Source organism: Python bivittatus, unplaced genomic scaffold, assembly GCF_059951505.1.
Source record: "Python bivittatus isolate LINGU-HERP-01145 unplaced genomic scaffold, Pbiv_v1 ctg000220_np1212, whole genome shotgun sequence".
NCBI classification, from domain to species: Eukaryota; Metazoa; Chordata; class Lepidosauria; order Squamata; family Pythonidae; genus Python; species Python bivittatus.
The window spans coordinates 1,100,594-1,119,615 of NW_028277048.1; the positions used below are offsets into that span (position 1 = coordinate 1,100,594).

The 19,022-nt window shown below is 38.9% G+C and overlaps 1 protein-coding gene and 1 long non-coding RNA gene across 5 annotated transcripts in view; one reads left to right on the forward strand and one right to left on the reverse strand.

The window, feature by feature from the left end:
- DNM2 (dynamin 2) overlaps positions 1–19,022 on the reverse strand; it is an 84,396-nt gene that overhangs the window by 12,366 nt on the left and 53,008 nt on the right. For all 4 annotated transcript variants that reach the window (XM_025167815.2, XM_015888387.3, XM_088137579.1 and 1 more), the window contains exons 13-14: positions 17,827–17,878; positions 7,190–7,303 (exon numbers count right to left, since the gene is read on the reverse strand). In XM_025167815.2, coding sequence (XP_025023583.1) covers positions 7,190–7,303; positions 17,827–17,878 — 166 coding nt within the window. The remainder of the gene's footprint in view (positions 1–7,189; positions 7,304–17,826; positions 17,879–19,022) is intronic.
- Positions 366–17,840, forward strand: LOC112540854 (uncharacterized). The gene is made up of 4 exons (XR_003084909.2): positions 366–399; positions 7,112–7,831; positions 16,090–16,160; positions 17,669–17,840. It is a non-coding gene; the product is annotated as an uncharacterized LOC112540854 (long non-coding RNA).

The following is a 19,022-nucleotide window of genomic DNA, read 5'->3' on the forward strand; positions in this document are numbered from 1 at the left end:
CACATCTGGAAGTGTTTATAGCTCCAGATGCTGCCTCCCTCCCTTCCACACTGCATGCACACACAGAGTCCAAAAAGTGACGTGTTCTTTTGTATGGAGGCCACAAACCATACACCCGCCTCCCCACCATGATTTCCTGAAAGGCCCCAACTATTTTCCAGACTGGATTCAGCTGCCGGCTTTGCCACGTCAAAGGAAAAAAAGTGGATTTTTTCCATAGAACTCCTCTACTTACAACCCTAAGAAAGGAGAACAAAATGGAAAGGAAACTTTTGGATTCTGGCCCCACCTGCCCAGTGTTCAGACTACCTGTTCAGGAAACTACAAAGGTGTACAGTAGTCTGCACATTGGTTAGATTGGGTTTGGATAAGCATCATTTCAGAAATGCTGCTGCTCAGGTAAGTTTCTTTCTTGGGGGCAAACAATTTTATTCCAAGTTTTGATGGGTACCCAGAACTTAATCCCTTAATAAGAAGGCAGGTAATTATTTATACCCTTCTTTGACTGGAAGAACAAGAGGTGACTTCAGAGTAAAATCTGGTATTAAATATTTAATTTGATGTTTAAAAAATGCTTCTTAATCTTGTGTATTGTAGAAATGTGTATATAAGATGCAATTCTGGGAGAATGAACAATTACAAATTCAATGAAGGCAGCAATTCATTTTCATCTAATCTCTGTTGCTCCTGAAAAGAGTCTGTTGTTGTCTTACTGACAAGCAGCCCCCCCCACTCCCCAAAAGAGGCTCCTCACTCTGAGGAAAAGGGTTGCCTGTGAGATGGAATTAAGGAAAAGAAAAACATTTGTACTAGCTCTGTAAGCTTCCATTTCCCTTAATATGAACCCTCTAGCTATGCAGCATCCTCAGTAAGGGAGATGTCTGCACAGTCTTGACAGGAAGATAGAAGATATCTGGGTCTAGCTAACTTGGAAGGCATCTTGCAGATAAAACAATTCAAGAAATGCAAGCACATTTCTAAGTTTAGGAGTTAGGAGATATATCAGAGAAGAATACGTTGGACTATGACTTGTTTCTGGAAACTAAACACCAAATCTGAAAGCATGGATGACTGCACTACTCACTAAAGGAAGCTGGCTAGAATCAAAGAAAAGTCAGGATGATCACCTTATAAAAAGAGCTGGGTGCTTCTTGTAAGGTGTTCATAAGACAGTCTATGCTATAAGTGGGAAAATCATATACACCTAGGCAAAGTTTCTGGAAAAAGGCATTTCAATAAGTAAATCCTGTCAATAAAACATAAAGGGTTTATCAATGACCTGCTATTTTACTTTACCCTTCTTCTACCGACTTCGCCACTTTTCAACTGTACATTACAGTGGGTGCTGGGCCCAGTATTAACATCTGATTGCTTCAAGGTTTTTGGCATGTATGAATTCAATTTTACTCATACGTGCAGGAAGGGAGGGGGATATAACAAGACACTCATCATATTTACACTTACCTGTTTCTCTATCTTTTAAGGTAAAAAGCAACAATTGTTCTACTTCTGTTCTTACATTTATTATGCCATAGAATATAACCTAACGATATAGCAATATCCACTTCTTCCAAGTACTCCATTATTCATCTTTCCAACTTCTTTAAAAACTCCAGACAAAAATATTTTCTTTTATAAAAACTTTCTTCCATGTTACTGCCTAAGATATGGCAGGAGGGCATGAGAAAGAGTGTATTTTAGAGTGTGGCTTTCAAACCAGAGGTTGGCAACCTGCAATCTCCCAACCTCCTTTTTGTAACCTCTGAGGCTCCAGCTGATGTGCCACTGACTTGGAACAACATGATTGCCTAATATCAACAGTATGGCTTAATATTTTGAGTGAGAAACATATGGAGACTGTTTCATACACCCAAACCCCAAATCCCAGCTCTACCCAAATGTCTAAAATACTGGATCCCTGCAAATTCTTTCTCCTATTCCAAAATTAAGTTATTTTTCCCTCTGTCATTGCTTAAAACCAATCTTTGTGCATAACTGAAGTTAGTGATATTTACTGTAGTCTATAAAAGAGTCTTAACCCATTGGAAGAGACGTGATACAAATTTTAAGAATTTTTTTTTCTATAGTGCTTATTAATCACAATTTGTATTTATAATATGTAAATGAAAACTTTCAGATTTTCAGTGGCAGTGTGAGGAAATATGCAAAACTTATATATTCTATATGATCTATCCAGAAGCAGAAATTATGAAGCAAAATTTGAGTAGTCTGAGCAGTCAAACTACAACTTTTTAATATTCTAGATCTAGAATATTTTAAAAAACAGTTTAAGAGAAAAAATGCTTATAAAATGATCTATGCAACAAAACCCAGATAAATGGTAAGTTAAGGTATTCTGCACCATCAATAAAAGTTGAATGAACATATCTTCCACAGTCATAATTAGGATGTGCTTTCTTGGCTGCCATGCATCCACACTTTCTATTGTTTTCAGCTCTCTCTCTTCCTCTGCAGGTTGAAAGAACACTGAAGCTCAGGGCACCACAGGGCCAAATCCACTGACTGTGTTTTTTATTTCAAGTTGCATACCGGCTAGAATAAAGTATCTTAGTTGCGATGGGCTGTACATGGGGGAAAATGGATGGAACACAGGACTGACAAGAGAAAATCCCAATAAATCATTGGCCAAATGCCAGACCAATTTGCATACAAATTATCAGTCACCCAGATGAAGCCCTCTCTTCCTAGGAAGGATCTTTGCTAGGCACAGAACTAAAACAAACTATTATCTCAACACCCATCTGGGTGGGGAAAGGGGTGAAATTAGTGAACAAAAATAAAGATTCTCTCAAGTTAAGCTCTGTTCTTGGTCCATGCAACTTTTCTTGGCAATAATACAAAAGCACTTGGCAATGCTTTTTTCTACTCTGTTCTTTTCAACTTCTAAATCTAGCCTATAGCTCTGGGAGTTCTTGGCAGTCTCCTTATCCAAATACTTATCCAGGTCCAATCATACTCAGCTTTTCTGACATCAGCCATGGTCAGCAAGGTGCTGCCAACTAGCTGGTCCTATAAACTGGCTTCAGGTATTGAAAACAAAAAAGGGATGGAGGCTACTATAGGCACCTGAGTTCCACAACAGCTGCAACAGAGGAGCATGTTGAGGAAAACAAGAATAGACCAGCAAGATCAGCAAATTATGAGAAGATCCAATTTGAGCATATGACTACTTCCAAACGGACATGCCATCATCAAAAGCAGGCAGCCTGTACTCAAAAGAGTGGCCCCATTACAAACCAAACCACTGTGCTCAAGCATGGTTGGCAATATATAGAGAAAATGGGGCACACCTAAGGGGAGAAGGTACTAGGAAGGTATAGAGAAGGGCATTATAAAGTAATCACCTATGTGGGACAAGTATTTTTATATCAGGGGAACATAATTCAGCAAGCAAAAGGACAAGGTTAAGCCCCATTTTGCTGGTTTTATGTTTGGTTAAACATGCAGAAAATTTGCCAAATTTATTTTAAGCTTCAGAGCAATTGGAATTAAAAATTTAGAATTTACAAGCATGTGATTAACATACCACTGAGCCCATCTCCAATGTTCCCTCAACCTGCAGAGGAAGAAGAAGAGGAGTAGGGCTAAAACAACAAAAATAAGTGTAGGTGCAAACGTAATAGGTGAGACTGCCAGATGTATTACTATTTGCAAGTAGAGGAGCAATCTACTTTACAGATTAACATGGCTAATACAATCATAAACAATCATAAACAATACAGTCATTAAACAATGACTCTGCTAGTTTCAGAAACTTTCTTGTTCCTTCATATTTGCGCTCATTTGGTCTACAGACTCACTTTAGTTAAGCTCAACTCTTGGTGGCAACATGGACATGTCCATGTAGCTTTCTTTGGCTACATGATATATATGCACATGTACATATGCATACACATGGTTTGCCCTTCTTTTTCTCCCAACTCCCCAATCTAGTTTACAGTCTGATATTTACTCTTAATCTCTCATTCAAGTAGTAACCAGGTCCAACTTTAACCTTTTTAGAATCAACCATGGGCAGCTAGAGGCTGCCACCTGCTGCGATTGCCTCCGACAGATGCTGAAAAACTAGCTGTTTAATCTTCTATTAAGTAATCATTAAAGATTTTTAAATGGATGTATAACCTGTGATTAGGAATTTTCTAGCCACAAAAGCATGCATAAACACCAAGAACACCAATCAAAATTGTATGAGTTTGCTGTACAAAAAACAAAAATATATCATCAAATCAGGCATTTGTGTTGGGGAGGAAGAAGACGATAAGAAAAAATTGATTTATAATTTTTTCACTGCTAAACAAATCACTCAGTTTAAACCATGTGGCTTCTAAAAGGTTTGTAGCCAATAGTGCACAGGAATCATGCATGAGAAATAGCAGATTAAGTGAAATGTGGCAATTATCCAAATGTAAATAATTCCAGTAAAATTTATTTGCTTCCTCAATGTACCTAGAGTCTGCAAACTAGAGAGGTTTTGCCTTAATCCAGAGATGGGGAGCTTGGTTTCTGCAAGTTCAGGACATCCATAACAACTTTAAATGGTGTCTGCACAGTCTCAAAATTGTGTATTTTTAAATTACTATTTTTAAAGAACATAGCCAATATTTGGTGAAGTTTGGGCAATTTGGAGAACACCAAAATCACATGAGAATGTGTATCCTTGTGAGAGATTCTAAAGTTCTTGGGATGAAATCATCAGGGCTGCACAGGATGTAAGGAGTTTTTAAAAAGGGAGACGTTTGCGGCATCCTGTAAATCATATAACAGAACTGAACACACAAAAAACTAGCCAAGCCTTGCTGTAAATAGCTACTCTCTGGCTATAGCTCAACCATACAATGAAGTATTCATTCCTTTATTAAACCATACTACCCACCACACAGAATCCATTGCTTCAGTCTTAAGGCAGTCTTGCTCCAAATACCCTCAACCCTTCCTTTCAACCCATATTGTTCCTTACCTGAATCTGGGTCCAATTGTACCCAGGGAGCACTCCACAAAAACAGTAGGAGCCACGAGGCTGAAACAGGAGTCTCCTCTCAGGGGACAGAGGCCACCCATCAGGCAGACAACACGCTGCCTTCTCTTCTGCGGCTCAGTGCTTTTAATCATGGACCAGCCACCAGGCAAAGGGCAAGGCATTGTTATGCATGGTACACATGGAAGGAATGTCATTATGCTTCTTTCCTTCACTCCACAATTCCCAAGTTCAAATAAGAGAACATACATCTTCTCAGAAATGAATTACACAGGTATCTCTGATTCAGTTCTGACTTGCTAAACCATTCACAATTTAAGTTGTCATAACTTTGTTCTCTTTAAGGAAAATACTCTGAGTTACATCAATCCTTATTTGTGGTAAAATTAACTTAGCCTGAATGACTCAATAGCAGCTCAACTGTTGTGGGTGGGTAGGGGAGATAAATACTTCAGTTTCTCTACATTTTAATGCATTCATGTGTAAAAGTTAAACATTAAGCAAAACTCTTCAAAATTCAGATTTAGAGCTCTAAGACTTTATAAGCTCCAGCTAGTAATTTCCCAGTGAAAAACCTTGATAATATAAAATCTGAAAGTTGAGAGTTCCCACCTAAAATGTTCTCTAAAATGAGATCTAGAAATACTATTTAAAGGGGTGACAATCTATTGGTGTACGTAAGAAGCAGTAAGGGTAGAGGGAGAGAAGAAAGAACTCTAGCTATTTCTATAATTTCATTCAGTATGTCAACTTCCACTTACTCATTTCAAAACTCTGCTTGCTTAGCATTTATGTAATTATTACTTTATTACTTTAAAAAAATATTTTTGTTTTTTCACCCTTTTTCAGATTAATTTTATTTCTAAGTATTATGGTACTTTTAAGATCTTTTAAAATCTGCTTATTTTATTCATTGTAGCATTTTACCAAGACCCTTTTTATCTGTTGTTTTTCCTAATTTACCATTGTTATGTAAATTATCTTCAGAATTTCATTGAAGATATCCCTTCAATGAAATGTTTATTAAAAATAGGACAAAATAAAAACAGCTAGCCCTACTAGCAGTAGCCCCTCCTGGACAAAAACAGCTAGCTATAGCCTGAAAACCTTCATCTTAGACTGTGAAATACTCTATGCTGGATGGTCTTTAGAGATTGCTTAGGAACTTCAGTTAGTCCAAAATACAGCAAAGCTTCTAACAGGGCTTGATGGTGCACAGAACATATCATGAAGCTTACTTATTTAAAATATTTAACATATTTCCAGGCCATTTTAGAGGGCAAAAACTCTCAAATCACAACTCAAAGGAATCTGGTAAACTAAAGGGGTACCTACTGTAGAATGAACTTGACCAAACAGTGTGACTTTTTATAAGACATTATCTTCCAAATACCCTCCTCCCAGCTTTTCTAAAGTTATGGATGACAAGTCCACTAATGCTATCAGTCTTGAAGACTCAATGTTACCTCCAGATCGGAGGTAGTGGGCTTCCAAGTACCAGCTGCAGGAGAACAACAGGATAGGGCTATGTTTCCACTTCCTGCTCAAAAATACCTCAGGGGTACTTGGCTGGTCACTGTGAGAAACAGAATTCTGAATTAAAATGGGCTTAAGTAATATCTTGATTGGAAAAAGTTTTACTAAGAAGGTTGTTCTCAAATTATATGTATTCTATTCTATGCTAAAGCTTGGAGTATTGGGAAAAAATCAGATATAGTTACTTTTAAAGTGAGATCCTCCAAAACTGAACCCATAATGGCACAAATAAACAAAATTCACAGCGTGTGTTATTGCTATTAATATTCATTAGATAATCCCCCTTTGTTCTATGAGTTCAATATAGCCTCTTTCAATGCTATTTCCACAGCAGTCATATGAGTTAGGCTGGGCTGAGAGATCATAGGCCCAGTCACCCAGCGAGCTTCCATGGTTCTGTCTGAACTTAAGTCTTGTTTTATCTAATCCTTGTATCACACTAGCATCCATTCCAAAATATTTATCAGTTGAAAATTTGAACACATGGTATATATTTGGGCAAAGTTGTGTACAAAATGCATAATTTAAACTAAGTTTTATATAAAAACAAATGCAGCTTTTGGCTTGTTTTAATTGCAGAATAAAACAGAACTCTGCTGGAATAGGACAACAATTGAAAAAACATCCCATGACATGCAGCAGATATATATTACATACCTCTTCATCCTTGTACCAAGACAAACTCTCTGCTGTTAAGATGAACCAATATTCCTTGGAGCCCCCTTTCATGATGCTAATGTTGTTGATTGTCAGCCAGCCTCGCCGGATGACCTGGAGAAAATCAAGAAGTGGGAGATGAGAAAGGAGGAAAAAGAACAGATTACAGGCCATCTTCAAGAACAAAAGAAGGGAGTTGCTTGAAAAGATTTGATACAATGATGTAAGATTCTAGCCTAGCTGCAGCAGGACACAAAACAGAAAAGGCTTTAAAGCTCCTTAGCTTACAGCACCATGGCCTTGGCAAGTAATGGAAGTCCACTCATGATTCCAATCTTTATAGCTGACTCTGAACTGCTAGCCCATAGCAGCCTGGTTTATGACAGCAAAACTTAAAATTAAAACCAATGTTAAATGAGAAAGTAAAAGAATCCCATAAGACTGAATTGGAAGCAAGCACTAACATTTGAATTTACCAACAACTGAATCTAGAGACATTTTAATACTGGTGTCAACAACAGGAAACCAGGAAGTGATAGGTTGTGAAGCAGACTTTGATATATGCCATGACCATGGCTCTGCAACAGGCAATCCAGAAAGATCAGCTCATTCGCAAGACACCGAATAACCCAGTTGGAGTATGTAAGTATCCAGTTTGCAGCCTAAAAATCACTTACATATTGCAATGAATAAGTGAGCAGGAGCTGGTTTCCTTGCTTACAGTCCACTGATTCCAGAACTTCAACAAACTCTGTTCCCATCAAAGACTTCCAGTGAATATTCAGTATGTGACTTGTGCTGATTTGGCAGTCTGATAGTCCTCAAGTTACAATGGCAATAAGGCCAAGATTGCCATTGCTAAGCAATGTGGTCATAAAGCACAAGGTCACATGACCACATTGCTTAGTGACGGCAATCCACATAGTCCCAGTTGTTATCCTAGCCCCAGGATACGCAGGTCGTTAAGCAGGAAGCGGAGGGAGTCCCAGGTAAGGAGTGTAGGGGTGCTGCAGGGGGTGGGGGACAACCAACACAGGCTGCATGTGAGTTGGGGGACAGGGTGCTTGGTGCAGTACGAGCACAGGGAGGCCAGGGAAAGAGGGTGCAGGGTGTGTGTGTGTGAGTGCAGGGAGGCCCAGGGAAAGAGGGAGCTGGTGAATGCATGTGTGTGTGCGAGTGCAGGGGGGACGGGGAAAGAGGGTGCAGTGCATGTGAATAAAGAAAGGCCAGAGGGGGTGGGGGAGATTTACCCAAGCGACTTGTGACCTTCCCTGCTGGCTTCCCCATTGACTTTGCTTGCAGTAACCAGCAGAGAAGGTCAGCAATGGCAATCGTGTGACCGCAGGACGCTGTAACCAGTCGTAAGTGCGAGCTGGTTGCCAAGCGCCCAGATTTTGTTCACGTGACCACATGGGCACTGCAACGGCCAGAACTTTGAGGACTGGTCATCAGTCCATTCCTTCAGTGCCCTTGTAACTTCAAACAGTCACTGAACAAATGGTCATAACTCAAGGACTACCTGTAGTAGCTGGTAAAACAAATTTGACTTGGCTAAAGAAACAAGTCTCTTTCCAATAAAACTATACCAATCTTACAGACAGCTCTCTAAAGAACAACAAGCCAGCACTTTGGAGGACAATCTTACTGTTTCAGAAGCCAATCTAACATTCTATTAAAATTGGTTCAAAAACAACCCATCTATCTTCCTCCTATTGTTTTTAGCACTTTCACTCTCTTGTTCTCTTTAGTAATAACTCAGTTTCAATTATTGATTAAGAAGAAAATTAACATAACCTTGGAATTATTATTATCAACATTATTATTATCATTATTATTATTTATATGCTGCGACTCCTATGGGCGGAAATATGAATATAATGCGTTTTTTCCCTTCTTGGTGGGATGATTTCTTCTCATTTTTCTGAAAAATACACTTAGCTCCAGGATTATAAAATGTTTTTTATCCTGCAAGAAACTTTGAGTCTTTGTTTTTTAAATCAGGTAGCAAATAACTCTTTATATTAATTTGTTATATTTGTACTGTATCTCCCTCAAAATGAAATTATTTTAATTTAATAACGCTTGAAGGAGTTTGGGGGTTCCTCGAAAGCTTATCTTGAAAGAAAAAGTGAACAATAATAGGTGAGTGACCTACCTCCAATCTTCCCTATAACATATAACTGCAATATACAAACTACATAGAAAAATGTTTTGTAGGAATATGTCTTTGACTAGTATTCTGTTGGTCTAGAATTAAGATGCTATGGAAAGCAATCCAAGAAATCCGTTATTCCAAGAAGCAATAACAGCATCTATCCTGTAGTATTGGCTGAGACCATGATTTTACTTCTTGAACATCATATTTATGCAGGAATTTGAACATAAATTTTCAAAACTTGGATACAATGCATAAACTGAAAGTAACATTCAAGTTTGCACTGAAGGCACCCTACAGCCTGTTTAGAAAGTCTCCTATTTCAGAAGGATTTTATATCCATCACAAAAATATGGCCATTCTTTCACTGGAAGAATGCAATGTCCTTTTTTGAAGTAAATACAGTCAGGTCCAGAAATATTGGGACATCGACGCAATTCTAACATCTTTGGCTCTATACACCACCACAATGGATTTGGAATGAAACAAACACAACGTGCCTTAACTGCAGACTGTCAGCTTTAATTTGAGGGTATGTACATCCAACTCAGGTGAACGGTGTAGGAATTACAACAGTTTGCATATGTGCCTCCCACTTGTTAAGGGACCAAAAGTAATGGGACAATTGGCTTCTCAGCTGTTCCATGGTCAGGTGTGTGATATCCCCTCAGTACCCCAATTACAATGTGCAGATAAAAGGCCCAGAGTTCATTTCAAGTGTGCTATTTGCATTTGGAATCTGTTCCTGTCAACTCTCAAGATGAGATCCAAAGAGCTGTCACTATCAGTGAAGCAAGTCATCATTAGGCTGAAGAAACAAAACAAACCCATCAGAGAGATAGCAAGAACATTAGGCATGGCCAAAACAACTGTTTGGAACATTCTCAAAAAGAAGGAACGCACCGGTGAGCTCAGCAACACCAAAAGACCCGGAAGACAACGGAAAACAACTGTGGTGGATGACCGAAGAATCCTTTCCCTGGTGAAGAAAACACCCTTCACAACAATTGGCCAGATCAAGAACACTCTCCAGGGGGTAGGTGTATGTGTGTCAAAGTCAACAATCAAAAGAAGACTTCACCAGAGTGAATACAGAGGGTTCACCACAAGATGTAAACCATTGGTGAGCCTCAAAAACAGGAAGGCCAGATTAGAGTTTGCCAAACGACATCTAAAAAAGCCTTCACAGTTCTGGAACAACATCCTATGGGCAGATGAGACCAAGATCAACTTGTACCAGAGTGATGAGAAGAGTATGGAGAAGGAAAGGAACTGCTCATGATCCTAAGCATACCACCTCATCAGTGAAGCATGGTGGTGGTAGTGTCATGGTGTGGGCATGTATGGCTGCCAATGGAACTGGTTCTCTTGTATTTATTGATGATGTGACTGCTGACAAAAGCAGCAGGATGAATTCTGCAGTGTTTCGGGCAATATTATCTGCTCACATTCAGCCAAATGCTGCAGAACTCATTGGACGGCGCTTCACAGTACAGATGGACAATGACCCAAAGCATACTCCAAAAGCAACCAAAGAGTTTTTGAAGGGACAGAAGTGGAATGTTATGCAATGGCCAAGTCAATCACCTGACCTGAATCCCATTGAGCATGCATTTCACTTGCTGAAGACAAAACTGAAGGGAAAATGCCCCAAGAACAAGCAGGAATTGATGACAGTTGCAGTAGAGGCCTGGCAGAGCATCACCAGGGATCAAACCCAGCGTCTGGTGATGTCTATGCGTTCTAGGCTTCAGGCTGTGATTGACTGCAACGGATTTGCAACCAAGTATTAAAAAGGGAAAGTTTGATGTATGATTATTATTCTGTCCCATTACTTTTGGTCCCTTAACAAGTGGGAGGCACATATGCAAACTGTTGTAATTCCTACACCGTTCACCTGAGTTGGATGTACATACCCTCAAATTAAAGCTGACAGTCTGCAGTTAAAGCACATTGTGTTTGTTTCATTCCAAATCCATTGTGGTGGTGTATAGAGCCAAAGATGTTAGAATTGTGTCGATGTCCCAATATTTCTGGACCTGACTGTAAATTTCTTTTTTTTTAAAATGCTGCAAAGCAGTTCTAAAGAAAGAATGAGCCAACCAACATCCAAGATATATGTCTTGCTTATTCCAGGATTTTTATGCCCCAATTTCATCTGTATTAACTAGAATTCTTCAGGACCCTTTTTTAAATAAGGCTCTTAATGTATTTGAAGGATTAATCACTCTCCACCCCAAGCAACAACATGCTTAGCTTGTGTACATTTAAACAAAATATAATTTCTTACAAACAAACAACTGGGCAAGACAATTCATAAGTGAACTACAAAATGGTCAAAAGAAGCTAAAGTTTTACAGTGGCTGGCATTTTATTTATGTATTTATTTATTTATCATATTTATATAGCCGCCCATCTCACACAAGGTGACTCTGGGTGGCGTACAACAGCATTTCAATAATCTCAAAAACATACAATTTCAATCTGCTTCATTTAAGCCTAAAACTTCACAAAACTTCACAAAACGCAAAAACTTCAGTTTTCATGCCCCAAGGTAGTAAAAAAATACCCCTCTCAACATTCTACTTTCTGATTGTTGTTAGAAAACTTAGAAAAGGAGCACAATAGCAGCAAAAAAACCCCCAAAACCAACTCCCCCCTTCAAAAAAAACCAATTCAACTAAATTATGCAAGACAAGGCTGGGCCCAGCCTTAGATGTCCAAGGAAGGTTGACCAAATTTATGCTGACCATTCTCAGTGTTGCCAGTCATTTTAGAGTAGGAAATGAAAAAGGAAAGGCAAAGTTTAGTACCATTTAGCTCAAAAATACAGATTTTTTTCTACCAAATTAGCACAACCACACAGATTAGTAATGAGCTGGAAAGGAGCAATCTATGTAGAGGCATTTGTTCTGATATTTGAGTACAGTCATGCCAAACCTAATGGCTATGGATGAATGGAGTTAGGTTACAACAACTATAAATGTTATAGGCAAGAATTCTGAGTAACCATGGAAAGGGACCAGGAGTTAGGCCTGGACTGTATTGCATCCTCATCTTCCCACAGCTGCTCAGATTACTGCCAACATAAACTTCCAGGTAATGTTATACAAGCGCACAAACACTGACACGCAAGGAGTGGTGCACTGGAGGGCATGGGCTGTTGCAAACTCACTTTAATTCAATTTGCTCAACAAGGCAATGAAAAAATGTTGTGAATTCAAGACATTGAATAGAAAGCCACATCACTTTTTCTGTTTAATTTTTTTAATTTAAAAACACTCAGAAACAGGACTCATTTACATTTTAAATCTAACTGCAGTTTAAAAGAATGGAGGCAGAAAAACAGACTGAAGATAGCAAAGGAGAGAAATGCTTGTGTGGAAGAAGAAACGGATTCAGATAGATCTTTGGGCAGCAAATTAGTGAGAACAGTCAAAGGCCACCAGTCTCAAGAAAACCATTTCTGCTGTCAATGGGGTGGGTGGGTGGGGAGAGGATGTTTGCCTTATAATCCTTCTGTTTTCTGGATCTGTAAATATGATGATAAAAGCTAGCCATATTTACAGATCCAGAAAACAGAAGGAAGACAAATATAGAAAAATCTGGGTAGAAGGATCAAGAGAAGCCTCCTGATCCTTTCTTACCATCAATGCTACAACCAGACTTGTAAGAAGCTAAACAAAGAGGTATGGAAGGATTTTTCACAGGTTCCTACTTCTTCTGAAATTCAGGAAGCAAGCCCACCTTCAAACTTTATGTAAAATCAAACACAGCCCAGCCAGTCAGATTTCCACCTTCCTGTTACTGCAGCACAATCCACATTCTCACAGCCAGCAACAGAAGAGTAGGAATTGCACTGGAATTGGAGTTATAGGTTTTCCAAACTTCTAATAGATGGCAATCTTTTTTGCAAAATTAAAATTGGATACATGTTTAAACACCACGGAAAGACGAATGTGCACATAAGAGTAGAAATTAATCATCCTCGAAGAAAACCCACCCTCTTTCAGGCGTGAGTTATTATTCTGATTGGACTTCCTGCTTAATTGGCAGGCCCACAGCAATTTCATACACATACAATAGGCAATATTCTCCTCTACTGATGTGGATTCAGACACACCTCCAATTACTTGCAGCACACTCATAAGTCTTCATACAGTATTTAAAAATGATTGTTCTGTGCTCTGCACAGTTATCTGCAGAATATCATGAAAATGGAAGTGTCAGAACTTTAAGATTCTTCAAGTAGTTCATAATACAGTGATGAGAATACCTGACATCCTGCGTAAACTTCCAGAGAAAACGGGCCAACGGCAAACTTTTCACCTACTTTATACTAGATTACATTCTAGTCCAACGAGTCTAAATATACAACTGGGAAGAGGGGGGTAAAATAGCACTTTGAACAGGAGATCTCCCATACCTCAAATCTAGGCAGAATGAATGCATAAGCATTCAAAATGGTTTAATCAGCATGCATGCCGTATCTGTACTCCAAGACTGTATTAGCTAATGAAGTAATAATATCTCTGCAAGAGCAACTATTGCAGGACAGAACTAGGTAGATGAGCTGCTCTCCCCAGTGTTAAAAGGATATTCCCTCAAAGTTTCCGGCAATTCCATTTTCTTATAGAGCCGTCAAATAAGCCCATTTGATTTTCAGCTCTGAGCTCAGCATCTACAACACTTTCTTCAGTGTCATTTTATTTGAAAGAATAGTAACAGATTATCTGATCAAAACCAAACCCACTCAGCCAAATCTCTTTGAACTAGTGCACTTAAAGAAAAAGCACAGAGAAACATTGGTCTCACCAGACAAGGGAAAGGAATGCAGAGGAATAATGGCGCATATATACCTCTTTCTCTCAGGGATGAGAGAAGGCAATACCAGCCAATACATTAGGCAGAAAATGTGTACACATCAGAATAGAAACTTTTATGTGGTAAGATAGCCACAGTGCCAAATACAGTGGTGCTTAAAAGTTTGTGAACCATTTTGAATTGTCAGTATTTCTGCATAAATATGACCTAAAACGTGTCCTTCACACAAGTCCTAAAACTAGATAAAGAGAACCCAATTAAACAAATGAATCAAAAACATTATACTTGTTCATCGATTTATTGAGGAAAATGATCCAAACCTACATATTTATAGGTGGCAAAAGTATGTGACTCTCTAGAATTATCAGTTCATTGGAAGGGGAAATTAGAGTCAGGTGTTTCAATCAATGAGATGATAATCAGGTGTGAATGTGGGAGGTCCTGTCTTATTTAAAGAACAGAATTCTGGGTATTCACTGTCAAAGTCTGATCTTCACAACACACGTATGTGGAAGAGTGTCATGGCTTGAACAAATGAGATTTTTGAGGACCTCTGTAAAACAGTTGTTGATGCTCAACAGGCTGGAAAAGGTTACAAAACTATTTCTAAAGAGTTTGGACTACACCAGTCCACTGTCAGGCATACTGTGTAGAAATGGAGGCAATTCAACACCATTCTTACCCTCTCCAGGGGCGGCTGACCAACTAAGATCACACCAAGAGCAAGACGCATAGTACTCTGGGAGGTCTTAAAGAATCCCATGTTATGTCTAAGGAAGTAAAGGCCCCTCTTGCATTGGAGAATGTCAGTATTCATGAGACCACCATCAAGAGAACACTGAACAACAATGCTGTGTACAGTAGGGTTGCAAGGAGAAAGCCACAACTCTCCAAAAGGAACACTGCTGCTCCTCTACAGTTTGTGAAAGACCACCTGGATAAACCAGAAGGCTATATTGCAAGAATGTTATATGGATGGATGAGACCAAAAGAGAACTTTTGGGCTTGAATGAAAAGCATTCTGTCTGGCAAAAGGCAAACATTACATTCCAGCATAAGAACCTGATCCCATCTGTGAGACATGGTGGTGGCGGTATCATGGTTTGGGCCTGCTTTGCTGCTTCTGGACCAGGATGGCTTGCCATAATTGATGGAATTATAAATTCTGAATTATATCAGCAAATTCTATAGGAAAATGTCAGGGTAACTGTCCTTGAACTGAAACTCAAGATAAAGTGGGTTATGCAGCAAGACAACAACCTAAACACACACAAGTCATATAATCAAAGAATGGCTAAAGCAGAAAAAAATTAATGTTTTGGAATGGTGAAGTCAAAGTCCTGATCTTAATCATATATAATATTGTGGAAGGACCTGAAGTGGGCAGTTCATGTGAGGAAGCCCACCAACCATCCTGGGTTGAAACTGTCCTGTAAGGAGGAATGGGCTAAAATTCCTCCAAGCTGACATGCAGGACTGATTAACAGTTGTCGGAAACGTTTAATTGCAGTTATTGCTGCCCAAGGGGGGCACACCAGTTACTGAAAGCAAAGGTTTACATACTTTTGCCACATACAAATACGTGGCTTTGAATCATTTTCCTCAATGAATAAATAAACAAGTGTAATGTTTTGACTCATTTATTTAATTGAGTTCTCTTTGTCTAGTTTTAGGAGAACAGAGCACGTTTTAGGTCATATTTATGCAGAAATATTGACAATTCAAAAGGGTTCACAAACTTTTAAGACCACTGTAGATGTAATACCTCATGAAGTACCTAAACCTACAAATTAAATTTGAGTAGCCAAATTTAGATCTAAAGGGGACATCATTCCTGGACAGCATTTGCCACATGTTTATGAGCCCATCCACTGTAAGCAAACCATATACATTGATTTTATCTCAAATGTCATTATTCCAGAAGCAGGGGAGATACAGAAACAATACTTTTGACCAGGAGACCCACCTAGACAATAGCTGTTTCTTCAAATGGTAAGTGAGCAGGGGATGATAGCTAAGCAAGTGTAGAGAATATTCAAGTGCCTTGTGATTAGACGACTGAGACAATCAGATCTCATTTTACAGAAAAGTCTCATGCAATGCATTTCCCAAAGATCAGCTAGATGCTCCTACCAACAGAATTCATCAACTTAAGCCTTAAGGACCATACCACATACAGTTATTTGTTATTTTCTTCATCCACTTGCACAGCTCCTTAAGCCCTTCCCTGTGTTTGCCTGAAGTTAAGACTTCAAAGAGCAACTGAATCAGTGTAGGTGATGTATTACAACAAGGATTCAGAGGTATTTTCAAGAAGGAAAATATAAGTAACAACTAGGAATGTCATAAGAGAAAGCCCATCTGACAGAGCTTTGTATCACAGCATTTGTCAGTCAGGATTCATTGGCACACTCAGCTTCCACTTTGAACTACATTTTCACTCCTCACTCCCACCTTAAGTTAAAAATTAGTGACATTTAGGAACTGAGACTTGAAGCCTTATCTAGTAAAGCACAGATGAGGTGGCCAGTGTATGTGTGGACATTCCATCACACCAATGGCACGCAACAGAAGGAGGTAAAGACTGAAATTATGCAGAAAGAGAGACTTTTCCATAAGTATACTTCCCTACTCTATTTTTAACTGAGTTAAATGCCCTCAGGCATCATATAGAAAAAGCCTATCAAAAGCCACATTCATTGCCAGATTGATAACCCCACAAATTTAGCACTAGGAGCTAGGCTTAAAGTTATAGCTCCCATGTCTGGATCTCCTGGAACACCTTTTGGAGACACTTGCTTTTCTGTACAATTAAGTGCACATTGTTTGTGGCAGCGAGGTGGCCTATTTTGGGACTTTTACTTTTGTTACGAAAGAAGATCTCCACCACCACGTTTTAAGTATCAGTCACTAGCACATTATACAGGTACTTACCAGTATCTCACCCTTTAGAGGTTGGCAAAATTAGTTGTGCAGGTAAAATAAGGAAAAGCAGAATGAGGGGACAAAACAGTGGAAAAAATCAAATAAATTGAGTAGAAGGGGAAAAGGGAAGCAGAAGCATAAAAATGGTAGGGGGGAAAAAAAAAGAAAAGTAGAAAAAACAGTAAAAGAAAAAAGTTACATGCTATTAATTATAATTGTACAGTGTTAATGTTTCATTACAGTCTTTCCAAAAAAGAATCAACATATGTTGATATATTGTATATAAACTAATCATCATGCAACGTTAAATTGCCAGTCTTGTGCCTAATTCCTGGCTTTCAAAAATGGGAAGTATCTCAAAACTGACAAATTCTCCAAGGAATGAATGCTATGGTTGCATTATTTATTTTCTCTAATTATTTTCTTTGTAATTAGCATTGTTTTCTGATCGTTTCTCAAGGGAAATGGGAATGCACCTTGCAGAAACAGTTTCAGTCTAAATCATACAGTGAGAAACTTGAAAGTACTGTGCTTTCTGTAATTTGATCCACTTCCATGTCATTTTCTATTTTCAGATGACATAAGGAAAGAGCATTACTTCCTACATTACACAGTGCCATGCTCACGAGCCTGTCCAACTTTCTGCAACTACTTATAAAATGCCCAACAGACTGGACTGGGTGTGTGGTCACTAAGTCACAATCTGCTGAAAGAAGGAGAAATGAATCAGTACCTGATTTGGAATTGCTCTTTTCTTATTTGCTTGGGTGCTCCTTTGCTGCGCACTGAAAGAAAAAGCACAAAGAGAAATAAATGCTTTTTCACTAAACATGCATATTCCATGTCATTCCGCACCCCCCAAAGCTAGCTTATATGTTAGCAATGCTCTAAGACAACAATACAGTCATTTCTGTTCAAGTCAAGAGAAGCTAACAAACATGCAAATAAGAAAGTGCCAGTGTTTGAAGAAAAATATCACCAATAATTAAGCTAACATAAGCAACACAACAGATTCTGCTAGTACCAGAATACTACCCAGCCAGAGGAGTTCTGAAACATTCCACTTCAAGTCCTAAATTAGTAGGGGGAAAAAACTAAGCCTCAAGCCTGTAACTGCCTGCTTGCTACAGAAGCAGGTGAAAAACTGGCTTTAGGAAAGAAATGAGAGGTGCTTAGTCTAGTTCCAAGCTGAATCTTTTTTAGGGCACTTACTTTTCAGTGAATAAACAGAAAATCCCTGTGTTTGGATGACGAGGAAATGACAAGTACAGCCAGACTGTACACTGGACTGATGATTCTAGGTGTCTTTTTAAACTGTTTTTTTTTTTTGTTTTATATTATTTTGTACTATTATTTTCTGTATTACAAAAAGTACTGCCTTACGCACCCCGGAGGTGAAAAAGCAGTAACTTAAGCAGACATACATTTTAAAAAGTTTTTTTGGGGGGTGGTGGTAATCCAGTTCTTTCTTAATTTGTCTGATCTCAGTCTTAATTCCAACAACATATGCCAGCAATAACACTTTAAATTGGCTGTATTGCAAAGGTTTAGCTCTGACCACAAGAAAGAAGATACTACTGTCAGTCATTCATGCACCCTAGTCATCTCCCAAATGGACGACTGCAATGCACTCTATATGGGAAGAGTATCTGGAAGCTTCAGCTGGTGCAAAATGCAGTGGTGCAGGCAGTTATGGGTGCTCCAAGATCTGCACGTTACACCTCTGCTACACGAGCTGCACTGGTTGCCAGTTTGCTTCCAGGTCCAATTCAACCAACCAGGTGTTGGTTATAACCCTTAAAGCCCTACATGGCATGGGACCATGATACTTCAGAGATCACCTCTCCCTGGTTACATCTACCCATCCCATCAGGTCCAGCAGGAGAGGCATGTTGTTGGTCCCATCAGCTAGGGAATGTCGTTGGGCAG